Source organism: Sprattus sprattus (assembly GCF_963457725.1).
Source record: "Sprattus sprattus genome assembly, chromosome: 7".
In the NCBI taxonomy this organism is placed as follows: domain Eukaryota; kingdom Metazoa; phylum Chordata; class Actinopteri; order Clupeiformes; family Clupeidae; genus Sprattus; species Sprattus sprattus.
Window position 1 is genome coordinate 32,900,194 of NC_137926.1, and position 15,753 is coordinate 32,915,946.

The 15,753-nt window shown below is 38.9% G+C and overlaps 1 protein-coding gene across 1 annotated transcript in view; it reads left to right on the forward strand.

Annotated features, from left to right (window-relative positions):
• The window catches only part of tasor2 (transcription activation suppressor family member 2), a 34,496-nt gene that overhangs the window by 4,401 nt on the left and 14,342 nt on the right, over positions 1–15,753 (forward strand). Inside the window, exons 4-13 of the mRNA XM_080841805.1 lie at positions 26–98; positions 10,088–10,179; positions 10,400–10,537; positions 13,526–13,656; positions 14,021–14,034; positions 14,311–14,410; positions 14,576–14,670; positions 14,866–14,969; positions 15,060–15,132; positions 15,596–15,667. Of these exons, the coding sequence (XP_080697931.1) occupies positions 26–98; positions 10,088–10,179; positions 10,400–10,537; positions 13,526–13,656; positions 14,021–14,034; positions 14,311–14,410; positions 14,576–14,670; positions 14,866–14,969; positions 15,060–15,132; positions 15,596–15,667 (892 nt within the window). The remainder of the gene's footprint in view (positions 1–25; positions 99–10,087; positions 10,180–10,399; positions 10,538–13,525; positions 13,657–14,020; positions 14,035–14,310; positions 14,411–14,575; positions 14,671–14,865; positions 14,970–15,059; positions 15,133–15,595; positions 15,668–15,753) is intronic.

The following is a 15,753-nucleotide window of genomic DNA, read 5'->3' on the forward strand; positions in this document are numbered from 1 at the left end:
AATATTGTTTTGATGCATCTTTCAGGCAAACAAACTTGGGGATAGTGGTCTACTCACTGGTCACAGCACAATCTCTACGCTTGGAGATCCTTCAAAGGGTAAAGTGATGTAACTATTTGTAATGTCATCTAAAGTTTTAGATGGTGAGGTATGTGTGTAGTGTAGCATGAAGTGGTAGCATGAACATAATCAATTATATTGCAAATATACAAATCCAAAATATAGTGCTGTAGCGACGCGTCGATTTCAAAATTACGTCGACGCCATATTTTTACGTCGACGCTTCGCCACATACACGTGGTTGCATAGATATCTATAATAAAGGCTAGATACAGACCTGCCAACATGTACGCATTTTGCGTACCTGGCACGCATTTTGACATCAAAGTACGCTGGTACGAGTTGATGGTCTAAAAGTACGCATAACCAAAAAAATATATATCTTTTTTTTTTAAGAACGCATAACGCTCAATAATGCATTGCCGGTTTTCAATGGGTTCAAACTTCACAGTCTGTCTCTAGTCACCAATGCGTACATAGGCAGCTGCAGCAGAGCAAGAAGCAGAAGAGGAGTTTGACCAATCACAGACCCCCTATCTTTACTATCCCCTGTATTACCATCGAAATCAGAGAATACTAGGTTACTCTGCGGTCAGAAGAATCAACCGCTGTTTAGGTGTCAGTTAGCGATTTTTCATTCATGAATACTTACCTAACTCTCCCTTCCCGACCACATCTGGCCAATTCTTCAAGTGAGGAGATTTAAAAAAATCACATAAAGGTAAACTTACGAGTAATGTAGAGATAAGATGTTAAAAATGTATTTAATTTTAGCCCAACGATGTTAACCATGTGGTTTTCGTGTTCGCCATCGATTTAAAATGGCAAATACATCTAAGTGTCTTGGCTGTGTTATAAATGGTTTGACTTTACGCTTTTGGGTTTTTTTCAAACTACTTATTTTAGACAAACTCTTGTAGTATGTTACCATGGCAGAACCACCGGATAAAATAAAAAGATCGCAAAAAATCATTGATAGTTACCGGGAGAGATGGCCATGCCTCCGTTCTTTTAGACATCCCCACCATGCTTTCTGCACAGTGTGCAATGTCATTATTGACATCAGTCACCAAGGAGCAACAGGTAACGAACACAGTGAGATGCATATTATCAGAAAATCATAGGCCTATCTGTCAAGTTCATGCTAGAGGTCCGCGGCAGCCTTCTACGTACAGTGTCCACACATGCTTACGCACAGCTGTTGTCATGTCACAGTGTAAAAGGCTATATGTTTCTAATAATAATACAAATAATAGGCTAATGATAATAGCAGACATCCAAAGTCTCCCGGAATTTCCGGGAGTCTCCCGCATATTGATAACCACTCCCTGATGCCCTCAAATGACTTAAAATCTCCCGGAATCTAGAGCGAGCGACGTGCTCCAAACCGTGTTAGCATCTGTGTAGCGCGCGCACGACAGAGAGGGAGAGGGACCTGGAGACTGTGAGTGTGTGAGGCAGTGTGCGTGTGTGCCTCAGGAGCATCCTGATTGGCCTGTTTCGGTAAGTAGAATGATATTATGCTTTTATAACTTTTAGGGACCACAACAGTAATACGTAGGCCTAGGGGGGGAATACCTCCCTGAAATGACTTTTTGCAGGTTGGGATGTCTGTGATAGCCTAAAAAACTCTTCCACTGACTAGAATTTAATTAAATAATAAAGAAGCAAACACAGCGCCATCATTTGGTCTTAGCAGTTGTCTAGTCCTGGTATCACATGTAATTGGGCTTGCATTCAAACATCAGACGTGGGGAGAAAAAAGAATGATGAATCATGACACTTGATAGGTATGAGGTAGGGAAAAAATACAACATGACCATTGTGTGAGAAGTTCCTAAGGAGCCTAGAGTGAAATAACATCCCAGGCTACAAATTTGTTGTCACAGTTATCACAGTTATCACTTATAACTGTTATCACAGTCTTTTTATTTTATTTCATTAGGCCTAAAGTGTTTCAGAACTGCATTATTTATTAGCTCAGAATGTCGTCGATTGGTTCAATAATGCAACAACAGCATTATAACTAATAAAATGAAGGCCACAAAATGTTGCCGCGCCGCACCGCACCGCGCCACACCGGGGTGGTACTCAAACACATTTTCCAATGTTGGCAGGTCTGTAGATATCCTGCCTGCGTTTCTGGCCGACGGAGTCGAATGTCCGCACATTTTGGCCATTTTGAGGACAGTATAGCTCACTCCCCCTTAACATTGTGTTGGTAGTGGTACTTTAAATAACCAGAACTTGCTCAATTTTCAACCGATTTTCAAACGGGTTGGTTTGTTATAAACGTAAGATATTTCTTATGGCACTACATACTTATGAAGAATTATAAACATAGGTTTTCATATGAAAATAACATTGACAGGTCTCTGACAGGTTTCGTTTCAAGGGAGTGTTCAATAGAGCAGGTTGCACAAAATTCTGGCATCTTCATTGGCAATAAAGTCAGCAATTTCCTGTCGAAATCATAATGTAAGATGTTTAACAAACCAACCCGATTGGAAATCATGTGCAACTTCAATTGTATTATGTGCAACTTAAGTTATATTGAAAAGAAAGAACAATTACTCGCCAATTGATGTAAAATGACTGATACACAATAGCCGTGATACACAATTAAGCTGCACATTTCAACATGTTCAAGCATCCAGAATTATTACCAAGGTAATGACGATTGTAAATCAAGTCATTTGTAAATCCGTCAAAATTTCCGCGAGATAAGAGTGTAAACGATTGTGAAGATCACTGACGTTACCTAACGTACCACTGATCCCTACCGGAAGCATACTGTCCTCAAAATGGCCTACTGTGCGGACGTTCAAGAGACCGCCGTTGCACCCCCTTGCGTGGTTGACCCAAACAGAAACAAACATTGCGCAAGGACTGAGAGAGCAGAAACCCAGGGAATTGCTTGGCGCCATTAGTTGATATTGGCGATCTAACGTAGTGAATCATGATACATACTATAAGCTGACCAACACCATGACTTAGCTCTCTGTGCCGTTTGTTCATGCTTAGTTGCCGTGTTCTGCAGCCGTAAGTTAACGTTAACTAAACTGACACACTAGTAGCTAGCTAACGTTAACTACTAGCAACCAAGCACGAACAAACTGCACGGAGAGCTATAGTTTGCTAGCACCACCGAAGTGCGCAGAGCTCAAGCTACACAACACACTGAACAAACGTTAAATTAATGTAACCAACGTTACTTATTGTCCCCTTCACGAGAGACAATGGGGTGCGTTTCTATCTCCATTCTCAAACGCACCCTATTGTCTCGTATTTAACGTTTGTTCAGTGTGTTGTGTAGCTTGAGCTCTGCGGACTTCGGTGGTGCTAGCTAACTATCTTCTTAGCTCTCCGTGCAGTTTGTTCGTGCTTGGTTGCTAGTAGTTACGTTAGCTAGCTACTATAGCGGCAGCGGCTAGACAGCTGTGTCCGTTTGGTAAACGTTAACTTACGGCTGCAGAACACGCCAACCAAGCACCAACAAACGGCACAGAGAGCTAACTCATGCTGTGGTCATTTACGAGTCAAACACATAACATTAGACTAACGTTGGCCAGCTTGTAGTATGAATCATGATTCACCACCACGTTAGATCGCCAATGTCAACTAATGCAGCCAAGCAATGTCCAGGACAGGGCTGCACATAAGGTGGTGCGCAGTGCTCATCAATGAATGAATGTTTTTATAAGCACTGAAAACATTTAAATTAATGAGCACCACATCCAAATGTGATAGGGCTCATTTGAGTACCAAACATTTTTACTGTGAACTCTAGATAAACATGAAATGCATTGTTGGACTTTAGCTGTGCAAAACGGTGCTCATTAAAGTATATTATTAAGATTTTTTGGGGTATTTATTTGAGATACATTATGGTTTTAATCGAGCAACAGAAAAATAATCGTTAGACTAATCGTCCAATTAGTCGTTAGATTAGTCGACTATTCGATAATATAATCGCCAGATTAATCGTTTTGAAAATAATCGTTTACCCCCAGCCCTACCAAAATACAATCCAAAATTGTCCCCAAATAATTATTCAATTCAGTCAACTAGCATTGATATGAACAATATTTTGGTATTTTTTTTTAGAATAACTGAAATCTGACATCTAACCAGAGGAAAATCCAAGTGTTCAATACTCACACCTTATTGCTGAGATGTTCTTGTGCCTAGTGCTCTGATAGTTTTGAAAGTGAAAGTTGAAAACACTGTATGTATATTCAGGTATATTCAAGGTCCCCCCCCCCACACCACACACACACTCACACACAGCTTGCACATAAGATCAAGAACACAGTGGTTTAGATAATGTGCAGCAGTTCAGTAAATATTTTTTTTTTGTTGCAGTATATACCCTGTATATGTTTACTTATCATTAATATAAGCTGAATTACATGGTTTAACATGATAACCCTTGAGCTACTGCTCTAAGGATAATATGCTTGTGTTCAGTAGGGGGATTCGATCAGAACAGATGACTGTTCTTCATGTGAATCATTGTCAGCCCACATTAAACTAAAACACCCACACATGTTTTGAACTCATCCTGAACGTACTGTTGTGCAATTAACAAGGTGCCGCCCAAGATGTTGTGCCTTGCATGCTAAAGTCCACAGAGATTGTGCTGGTTTACATATTGCTGTTAAATATTAGTGGGATATTGTCTTGTACACTTCAAGAATTTAGAAGATCATAAAAGACCCCAACCCAGGTATCCTTGCTTAAACTCACCTGATTTAACTCATCTAGTAACTAGCTTTATTTCATCAGACTATCTAACTACCAACTATACCAGATGGTAATGTCAAAGCCAAATCTTGAAGCCATAGTCTGTTGAGCAAAGCCTACAAGAGTGTCTGTTGTCAACAGATAAGCTACACACAACTACGGTTAAAATGTAATCTCAGTCCTGTCGGATACAGGCGTTCTGTGAACAGGTATCTCAATATTGAAGATTGAGTTGAAGGATGTGAAGAAGGCAGGTGTATAATAATAATAATAATAATAATAATTAAATAAATGTTTATATATATATATATATAAACGTTTTGGGACCCTAATGGCACAGACCCTAGTGGCACAGTTGAACAAGGTGAGTTTGGTAGGTTTGGAACGGCCCTCTTGTCGGACTGGTCAGAAGAATGTTGAAGGTGTTGTTTTTCTGGTTTGGTATCTGTGTGGGTGGTGTTTGGAATTGGAGGTAAGGGCACTCCTTTCTTTAAGAAAGGGGTCGGCATTCTGTTGCAACAAGCAAGGACTTGTGTAAAAGTTGTTATAGACATCACACAGGAACTTAAGTCCCTCCTGGAATGTTTGCTTTATTCATACCGGCCTCTGATGAAAAAGAATGTCAATGTCAACTGATAATTGAGAATGTCAACTGATAACATAGGTTACGATAGTAAATCAGGGCTTTCTGAGCCAGGTTAACATCCTTAACATTTACACAAAGGGCAAGTTGGGTAATACGGAAATAGTAATAAATTGTAATAGATGTGTTTTGTCTGATCGCTGTGGGGATCTGCAATTAAAGACAATGGGCCTGAAGTTTCTTCTGGAATGTTTCTTACGGACTTAGGAAAACCAACGTAAGAAAAAGGTCTCCCCTAGATTCATGAATGTTTGAAAATGTGTTCTTAAACATCGAATGAATCCACGCGAAAGCAACTCCAAAGTGAGTCATGTCAAAGCAGAAAGCAAGCACCGGTTGAGTTAACGCAGATCTTTCTTCACAGGTGCAGAGGTGAAGGTACTGTTGAAGGATGTAGATGTGTCCATTCTTTTCCACTACTATGGCTATATCAACGCGATTGAGTTTAGTGCTTATTTATTTATTCACTTACATTTGCAGTGTTCGTGTAGTCCTTTTACTTATTTTAGGACATCATGATGCCTCATAGAATCATGACTATAAATGTGAAATGTAATTGTTAATGATACAAATGAGACCAGAGGGGCATCTTGTGGTTTTTTGAGGCATCGCATTTGAGAAAACTCTAGCTGATTTACGACTGCTATTTCGCGTTCTGAAAGTCTTCTGAAGTTCAGAAGAAATCCCAGATAAGAAAACTTTCACGAATGCCAAATTTGTTTATAAATCCACCGGAAGTGAAGTTCAGTGGAAATTCCTTCTTAAATTCTTCTCAACTGTGTTCAAGAAGGAGGCCCAATCTGTGCAATAGCTGTAAATGTGTAGACATCTAGGTGAGCACAGCGCTATTCAGAAATAAATGGCTGTACAGCTAATGTCTTTGCATTTAGGCTTTGTCCAACTTGGTATGATACAGATTGGATGACGAGCATATACTGATTTTTTTTTTTCAAACACATTTTAATGATAGTGGGCTTCATTCTCGACGCAGTTAAGAACAAAATAAGAAGAAATGTCTTCTTAACTCCATTTATGAAGTTTCCGGGACAAATCTGGCATTCATTCATTCATTCAAAGTTTTCTCATCTGGGATTCGTTCTAAACTTCATTTTCAATTTCAGTTGTAAATCGGCCATATTTTTCTTAAGGGCTGAATTTGTGAGAAATCTTTTGTGATTGCATTCACATCAATTCTACAGACATCATCAGTTTTAAATTATTATAATAAATATAAATATTTGTATCATTAACAATTACGTTTCACATTTATAGTCATGATTGAACAAGGCATTGTGATGTCCTAAAATAAATAAAAGCACTACACGAACACTGTAAAAGTAAGTGAATAAATAGATAAGCACTAAACTCAATCGCCTGGATATAGCCATAGTGGACAGAATGGACACATCTACGTTCTGCAACAGTACCATCACCTCTGCACCGGTGAAGATAGGTCTGCGTTAACTCAACCGCTGCTAGCTTTCCGCTTTAACATGATTTTGATCAGTCTGACGTTGCTTTTGCATTACCTGTTGGTCTATGGATTGTGCACAGGTATCTTTAGTTGTTTGCCCTTATAAGGAGCTGATGGGGCGTTTCTGTCTGAAAATTCAGGTGCACGAGAACGCCTGTTCAATTTTAGAATCAGTGGACAGCTACTGACACTTTGGCGGTTTAAGAACACACTCCAGGCATTCATGAATCCGGCAGAGATCTTTCTTTAGGTTGGTCTTTCGAAGTCCTTAAGAAGATATTTAAGAAGACACTTAAAAAAAAGTTTGAGAATGAGGCCCAATGTTTTCAAAACAAAGTTCGGACATTGAGGCAAGTCCAGGTAAAAGATGGGGCAAGAGGAGTCTGGTAAGAGAGGTTCAACGCTAGAAGAAGTTAACGGATCAATGTCAAATGACCCACACGCTTCCAAGTAATAAGAATCCCTGGAGCTGGTCAGCACGTAAAATCATGTCTCTGCTTAATATTTGAGCTAATAAAAATGTGCAATGGTAGCTTGATCAAGTAGGGATCAACCCGATTGTAATACCTTTTATAGGTGCAATTTGACTCGGTTGATAGGCATAAAAGTTAAGAAATTGAGTTGCACAACTACCGGGGTATCAATATCAACTTGACGAAATGGTGCGATCATAACGGTGTGTAACGATTTATGGGTCTAATTTCAACATACAATGCCCTCCACAAATATTGGCACCCCGAGTGAATATGAGCTAAACAGGCTATAAAAAATATGTCTGCTGTTAATCCTCTTTGTTTTTCACTCAAAATATTCACAAAAATCTTACCTTTTCATTGAAGTAAGATTATTAAAAAAAAAAAAAAACATTGACATTAAATAAATATTTTTCCCCAAAACATGTGTGCCACAATTATTGGCACCCCTTAATGTAATGTTTTGTGCAGCCTCCATTTGCCAAGATAATAGCTCTGAGTCTTCTCCTATAATGCGTGATGAGGTTAGTGAACACATGGCACGGAGTCTGAGACCATTCCTACATGCAGTATCTCTTCAGATCCTTCAGAATCTGAGGTCAACGTTTGTAGACTTGGCTACAGCTCATCCCACATATTTTCTATGGGGTTTTGGTCAGGGGACTGTGATGGCCATGGCAAAACCTTTATTCTGTGGTCGGTGAACCATTTTTGTGTTGATTTTGAGGTGTGCCTAGGATCATTGTCAGGTTTTCATTTAACATCTGCTGGTAATTGATGGAGTCCATGATACCATGTATCCTAACCAGATGTCCAGGGCCTTTGGAAGAAAAACAGCCCCACAACATCAAAGATCCGCCACCATACTTCACATTGGGTATGGGGTGCTTTTCTATATGGCTATCTTTCTGTCTACGCCAAACCCACCTTTGATGTTTGTTGCCATAAAGCTTTATTTTGGTCTCATCTGACTATATAACTCTGTCCCATTGAAAGTCTGACTTACATTTGGCAAACTGTAGGCGCTTCAGTTTGTTGTTGATTGACAGCCGAGGCTTTTTTCTGGCAAACAAAACAACTTGTGGTGATGTAGGTGGATATTTTGAGTGAAAAACAAAGAGGATTAACAGCAGACATATTTTTTTATAGCCTGTTTAGCTCATATTCACTCGGGGTGCCAATATTTGTGGAGGGCATTGTATGTTGAAATTAGACCCATAAATCGTTACACACCGTTATGATTGCACCATTTCGTCAAGTTGATATTGATACCCCGGTAGTTGTGCAACTCAATTTCTTAACAATTTCTGATCTGTAATTTTGGAGACTTTCTGACTTCAAGACTCAACTAACCTCTACAATTCTCCAGCTGTGATCCTTGGAGATTATTTTGCCAGTAGAACCATCCCCCTCACGGGGCGTGGGGTCAATGTACAGACATGTCCTCTTCCAGGCTGATTCTTAACATCGCGTCGCTTTAAACTTTAACGTCGCTTTAAACTTAATACCCATTTCCACTATCATGGAAATAATTAATATCAACTGTTTAGAGATTTTCTTATGTCCATTTCTTGATTTGTGCAGCTCAACAAGTTTTCGTCGCACATCGCCACTGTGTTATTTGGGTCATTCCCATAGTGATGAATGACTAATGGAATTTGGCCTGTGTCACCTCATATGTGTACGCCAGTGGAACTGGAAGTCATGGTTGACCTCATAAGAGTTCCTTATCAAACAGGTGAACTTAAAAATGTAAAATATGACTGAAAATTTAATTATAGATTTTTCTAAGGGTGCCAATAATTGTGGCACACATGTTTTGGGGAAAAATATTTATTTAATGTCAACCCAAGAGGATTAACAGCAAAGACATATTTTTGTATAGCCTGTTTAGCTCATTCACTAGGGGTGCCGATATTTGTGGAGGGCACTGTATTACAGTACAGAAATCAGCTGGCTCAAATTAACACAATATGTATGGGGATGGTTAATTAACATAAAATTACTGCATGCTTGTTGAAGCAAATGTATTACAATGAATGATTAGTCTGGCATCCATACTTTATCGCATGATATCTCAACTTGAACTTCCCACTTGCATGTCAAATGTTTGACGTTTACACTAAGTTGGCATGTTATGGGTGTGTTTTAGGGCAGATTGCGGGGCTATCGCCCATAGTCTAAACACAAATTACTTTTGTTTTTGTGCTTGAGGCCCCAGGTCATGAGCCTTGGTTGGCCCAAAGTGGCCCTAGCTGCCATTGGCTCAATAGTGGAATCATGGCTAATGTCAACAGGATTACTATATGAGATCATGGTATTAGCTGAAGCATATCATATAAAGACTTCATAAGGTGCATCTTTGGTCCAATAAGAGAGGCAGGGTTTCATTTATACCATGATTTTACAAAAAAATAAAAGATAAGTACTGACAAAAGGTGTATAAATTCTCTCTGTCTATTGTAAGGACTGATATCATCCCTGTCTTTTATTTGTAGTAAGAATAATATGGCTTGGCTATATGCTGGGATTATACAATATGAAAAACATGTTTATGAACATACCATAAAAAACTACTCATGAAGAACTCATGAAGTACATGTCTGTGAATATATGCTTTGCTATTTTGTGAATATGTGGGCTGTGCCTGGGAAATAGACCAGGAATCTGATATTATTCTTTGTTTGATAGGAGTGTGTGTTTCAAAGTACTCAGACTGCCTGGACGTGAAACGATGGTACTGTGGGAAGTCGGGGTATATTGCTATAGTGAGACTCACCAAGGTAACGATCACCATATGATTTACTGTTTTGGATAATACGAATTCATAGTGAAATTAAATAATGTAAAATACATTGTTCTAAACTAGACTGGGTGTTTACCATAGACATAAACGTGTCAACAACTGTCTTGTTCCCTTGTGTTGTATTCAGTGATATATAAAATTATTATCCAAAGTTACGTATATGCATCTTTTTCTAAATATTCATGTCTTGTCAACAGGGCAGGGTGAAAGAAGTGAGTGAGAACTACACAGTGAACTTCACAGTTCCCACAGAAGGGTTTGATTGCCATGAGTCAGATCAGCTTAGAACAGTCACAGCCACTACCAGCTCCTTTCTTGCATTCGAGAGAACTCAGGTAATTCAAAAGAGTAATTTGAATATACAAAGTCCTGTGTTTATCGCATAAAACTCCCAGCGCCACATTTTTAGTATGTTAACGGTCGTTTCAGCTAGGGATGCACCGATACCACTTTTTTACAAACCGATACGAGTACGAGTATTTTTATTTGTGTACTTGCCGATACCGAGTACCAATACCGATACTTCCTAGATTTGGTTTCCATGAAAGATTTTATTTTATCCTCTGCAGGTTATGTCAAGCCTATAGTACAACATTAACAGAAGGCTATCCCAAGCCAAAAATAAACAGAGCTTTCTGGTTTAAACAAAAAATAAAAGAGTCAATATCATCACATTAGACAAAATGTAAATATAGACAGATGGCAATTTAGTTTGCTGCATAGTTAACAACACAGTCTGTTTAACAAAAAGTGAACAGAACTACCCTGAATAAGAACATGAGCACAGTTCAGTTACAAAAGGATCAACAACTCTCTTCCTCCCCTTCTCTCTCTCTCTCTGTCTGTGTGCGCGTTTTTTTCTTTTGAAAGACGTCAGTAAAGATTGGTTGCTTTGGTCTCTTGCGCCACTGGCATGAGTGAACTTTGTGGGCTTAGCACTATGGTGCGTCTTCAGATGTTTAATCAAATTGCTTGTGTCAAACGAAGCACTTTCCTTTCCGCCCCTCGACACTGTAACAGTGCAGATCTTACACTGTGCCTTACTCCTGTCATAATAATTTATCTTAAAATGAGTCCAAATCGCCGTTAAGGCAGCACAACGGTATAGCGATTTCTTACTAGAGTTTATTGTTGACAATGAACTGGGCTACGTTCTTGCAGCCAAATATACACTTGCCTGATGTTTGAATGTGTTAGGGAAGTTGTTTGCAACCTAGCCAACATAGTTATCACAATAACATTGCAAATAAGTTAACGCAAGAGCACTTAATATTAGCATCAGGCGGAAAAACGAAAACAAAAACGTAATACTAGCATCAATGTCCAAGAGTGTTAAAACAACCTTGCTAACATCGCTAACGGGATGTCTTGCTAGCGGCTACTTGCTAGCGGGTGTTTATGACAAACTAGCAAGTCAACAAGATTCCTGAAACACAAGACAAGGCAGACGTCCTCTTTAACCCTCACATGTCCTCCTTTCGAGACCTAAATGCGTCCGGGTAAAAGAGGAGAAAACAAATACATTCCCGTCCCTGTCAATCAACCGTAGCAAATGGCAATAATATGTTTTAGGCGCAGCGTCCCTAAAGACAGTAGGCTAGCCCCTACACTTTGCCTATGTAACAGCAGTTCTAAGTTAACGGCAAAACATAAAATAGCCGAAGATAGCACTTACCTTTACTGGAGGTCGTACGTGTTAAGTTTAAAATCTCTAGCGAAACCGTTAGCTTACGCAAGCCACCTCCACACATCGTATCCAAGCTGTTATTGAATTGATTTAAACTGCAAGTTCAACCTCAACTTATCGGTCTGCAATACCGCTCTCGGCCTCTATGCAACTTGGCGCTCTCACACCTGGCAGGCATAGACAGTAGAGGAGAAGAAAACACACGCGTTAAGACGCAACACTGGGTATCGGTTTTTGGTATCGGTAATTTAAAACAAGTACGAGTACGAGTATTTTAACGAAGTATCGACCCGATACCCGATACTGGTATCGGTATCGGTGCATCCCTAGTTTCAGCCACTCTGGATTAACATTATTCCAGTTATTTTTACGCAGACTTTTCAAGCATTTTGAGACGAAAGGGACCACAGAAATGCCTCGTTGCCTGTTGATAGCTAGGTTGTTTTGAAGCTATAGCCGATTTCTTGCGTAGGCTCAATACTCAAGTAACAACTAAACCAGATTATTACCACAAGGAATGACACTACTAGACAATAAAATCGTTAATTTGTTAGAATCAGCTAAACGGGGAGCTGTGGAGCAAGTGGCATCCCTGTACCATCAATGGGTCTGAATGCCCATGGGAACCTGTGTTCGAGTCCGGCTTGCAGCCTTTTTCCAATCCCTCTCCCGATTTCCTCCAGCTCGCTTCCTCTCTCTCTCTTTCTGGTCCTATTTGATTAAAGGCATAAAAGCCCCCAAAAAATCTTAAAAAAAAAAAAAAAAAACAGCTAAATATGGCACAGACATGCCCCAGCTAAGCGAATTATTTAACCTCTTACAGGTTGCTATCATAGACGAACCCAGAGAAGGATTTATCGGCGGATGTTTCCGTCATTTTACCATTTGATTTGCTGGCCACCGTGATGTCTCTGACTATCATAATTGAGGATGTGCTGAAGGCTTTATTGGGGCGGAGCTCAGAGAATGAAACATGATTGGATAAAGAATATCTTTCCTGTTAAAAAGCGGTTTTAAATTGACACAGATGGTAACTTGCAAAGTATAAATGATATATTCACGAATATATGAATATAGTAATTTCTTGTATGTTGAATTAAATAGCATTCAATATATTAAAGTTTTCGATGTACTGCCCAGCCCTGGTTGGCTTCATCAAAGATGATCAGAGTAAGGAGAACAAAGTTGTGTTGTGTACTTAAAGTCACAGTTTTAATCTGTTTATGGTACCAGAAGTGAGAGCCATTTAAATGTTGCTGATGGACTGCAGTACGTTTGATCTTGAGTAGGGCATTCTTAATGATCATTATCAAAATTAATTGATTATCCCTAATTGCCTGAAATCAACAGAATAAAGTAAATACTGCACACATTTTGTTACATTGAAGGTTGCTAGCACAACCACATGGAGGCCCATTGCTTATGAACTTTTATGAACTTGTGAATTTTGTGTTCATGCATTATTGTGCTACTGTCATTGTCAATCTAGTGTAGAACCATTAAATCACTGTAGCCTTTTGTAACAGTACCCAGAAGAAGAAAGAATAATTGAAATGATTCAATTAGAAATGCCTTTTCAGTTTCTTGTACACGTAAAATGTGTGTTCCTGAGCAATGTTGTGTTTATGTCTTACAGCACTACATGTATGAGCTTTTGAATGACGGTAAAGACATAGAAAAGTGTCCTAGGCATGTCTGCCCATTTGCAATAGTGGCATTCTCATATGGCAAAGCAGAGCCTGCTGTTCCTGAATCATCAGAAAAAAGGTAACTCTACCTAACACGATTTCATGTTCCCTTCATACCAACAAGAGTTCATATAACACCCACTAGAAACTACCAGACAGACCCATTCACGCTTTACCTGGCAGAGTTACTGTGAGCAGAAGTTAAGTCAGGAAATTACAGTATAGCTTTTTTTAGAAGATGGATTTATTTATACAATAAATGTATTTTTTATTTGTGAAATACATATGTTGCCATTATCTGTTTAAGACGTATGTGATGCCTTTATTAAGAATATTGCCGAAAAGATTTTGTGACTTTTCCCCAGTATTAATTCTGAAGTATGTGTGGTTATGTACATGGTACTGTACAACATGTTCACATCCCCTCTTTCCTTTTTTTTCAGTCAAGAGAAAACAGGTAAGAATTATATTTTTACACTCAGAAATAGCTTTCCCCTAGATTGGCATTACATAACTTACTGCCTCAGAAGTTTAAACAGTAGTTCATGTTTTTGACAAGGCATAACTGCTATGAATAGGTTAATATAAACGTTGGGAAATATGTGCAATGCTAGGCACTGGACATTTAGTGCTATTTATTATAGATCTTGTGTGTTTGATGTACACTGTCACTTCATATAGTTTTCTACTTTTTTAATTGTGTAGAGATTACTACCACTCTTTTTTTCAACAGTGTTTTGCTACCAGCCCTGGACAGGCCAATTGTTGATTGACTCTTTCGTCTATGAAATTGGACTGAAGTCCAGCAATGGAGCTTTGTTACCAGCGCAACTGTATGTTCCTACCTTTTACTTTTCACTTAGTTGAGAAAGAGTCATGTAATTCTGTGGTTATATTTGACTGCCATCATCAAATGTAATTTAATTACTTATGTCATTGCACTTATGTCTTAACCTTCTTTCAAACACCGTCTTGCTCTATATTTTGTATTATTTCAGCCCGAAGACATTAAGGATCAAAAGTGTAATCAGAGTATCTGATCTGACGATGTTATTGCCAAAGGAAATTTTTGAAACCTGTTTTTCTGGTGAAGGTAGGGATTGGGTCAGTTTGGGATTGTGAAACAAACAAAGCTTAGTGTTGTTAAATGAAAACAAGACTAGACATCCATATCTGTGTGAAGTATATGTTGTGTCCATAATGTCAGAAGGCCTGTTTTGTGGTAGATACAGCTGTAATGAAGTGTTTTCTCTGTTAGAGCCTCACTATTCTAATTGTATTGTTGCAGTTATGGTGGGAGGAAAATGTTGCACTCTTTATGAAGTGGTATCCACTGAGGCGGACGGCAACCTTCTCTCACTTCTCACTGGAAAGCTGAAAGAGAAGGACATAGTGAGTTTTTGAAAACAGATGTTTTTTTCCAGAATGATGCTACATTGAGTCTTACCTTTCTACTCATCATGAAAACCTTTCTGCCCACAGGCTCTTGTTTTTACGTTGTGTGATTCTGGCTTTTTCGTGCTGTTACACTCGTCTTACTTCCTTTCTTATGAAGGTAGAACACTTCCTTCAATTTCATAAAGTTCATGTGGTACCGATGATGCAACTCAGTTTACACAATATTCTTTTATTGATTATATTCAGACTGTGATCTTTCTTTTTTGGTGTCTGGGTGGGTAATTGTAACATGTCACAGAACCTGCCTTTTCTGAAAGGATAACTTCATCAGATAAGAGAAAAGTAGATAAATCTGTACAAGCTAGTGCAGTGTGGCCACATCTATGAGCTGATCCCATACTTGCAGTTACCAGTTCAATGAATTCCCCTTGCCATTCAGTAATTATGGAAGTAGCTTGGCCAGTGATCTACTCTTGATTTGTAGACAGTTTCCCAAATAGACAGGAAGCCTTTGCAACATATTGTTGCCTTGCCTTTGAGGAGATGAATACAGAACAAATGAATATAATTATTGTTGTTTGTTTTTGAATGAATTCCAACTGTGACCTTGATTGTTTCAGATGCGAACTCTGAGAAAACGGAGGCGTTACAAGGCTTGTTTATATTCCCAGACTCTCGAACTATACAGCGAGGTATGGCTATCATTTTCATGAATGCTATTTAACATTGATCTGACACTATTTTTAATAAGTTATTTGTCTTCAGTTCTCTCTTTCTA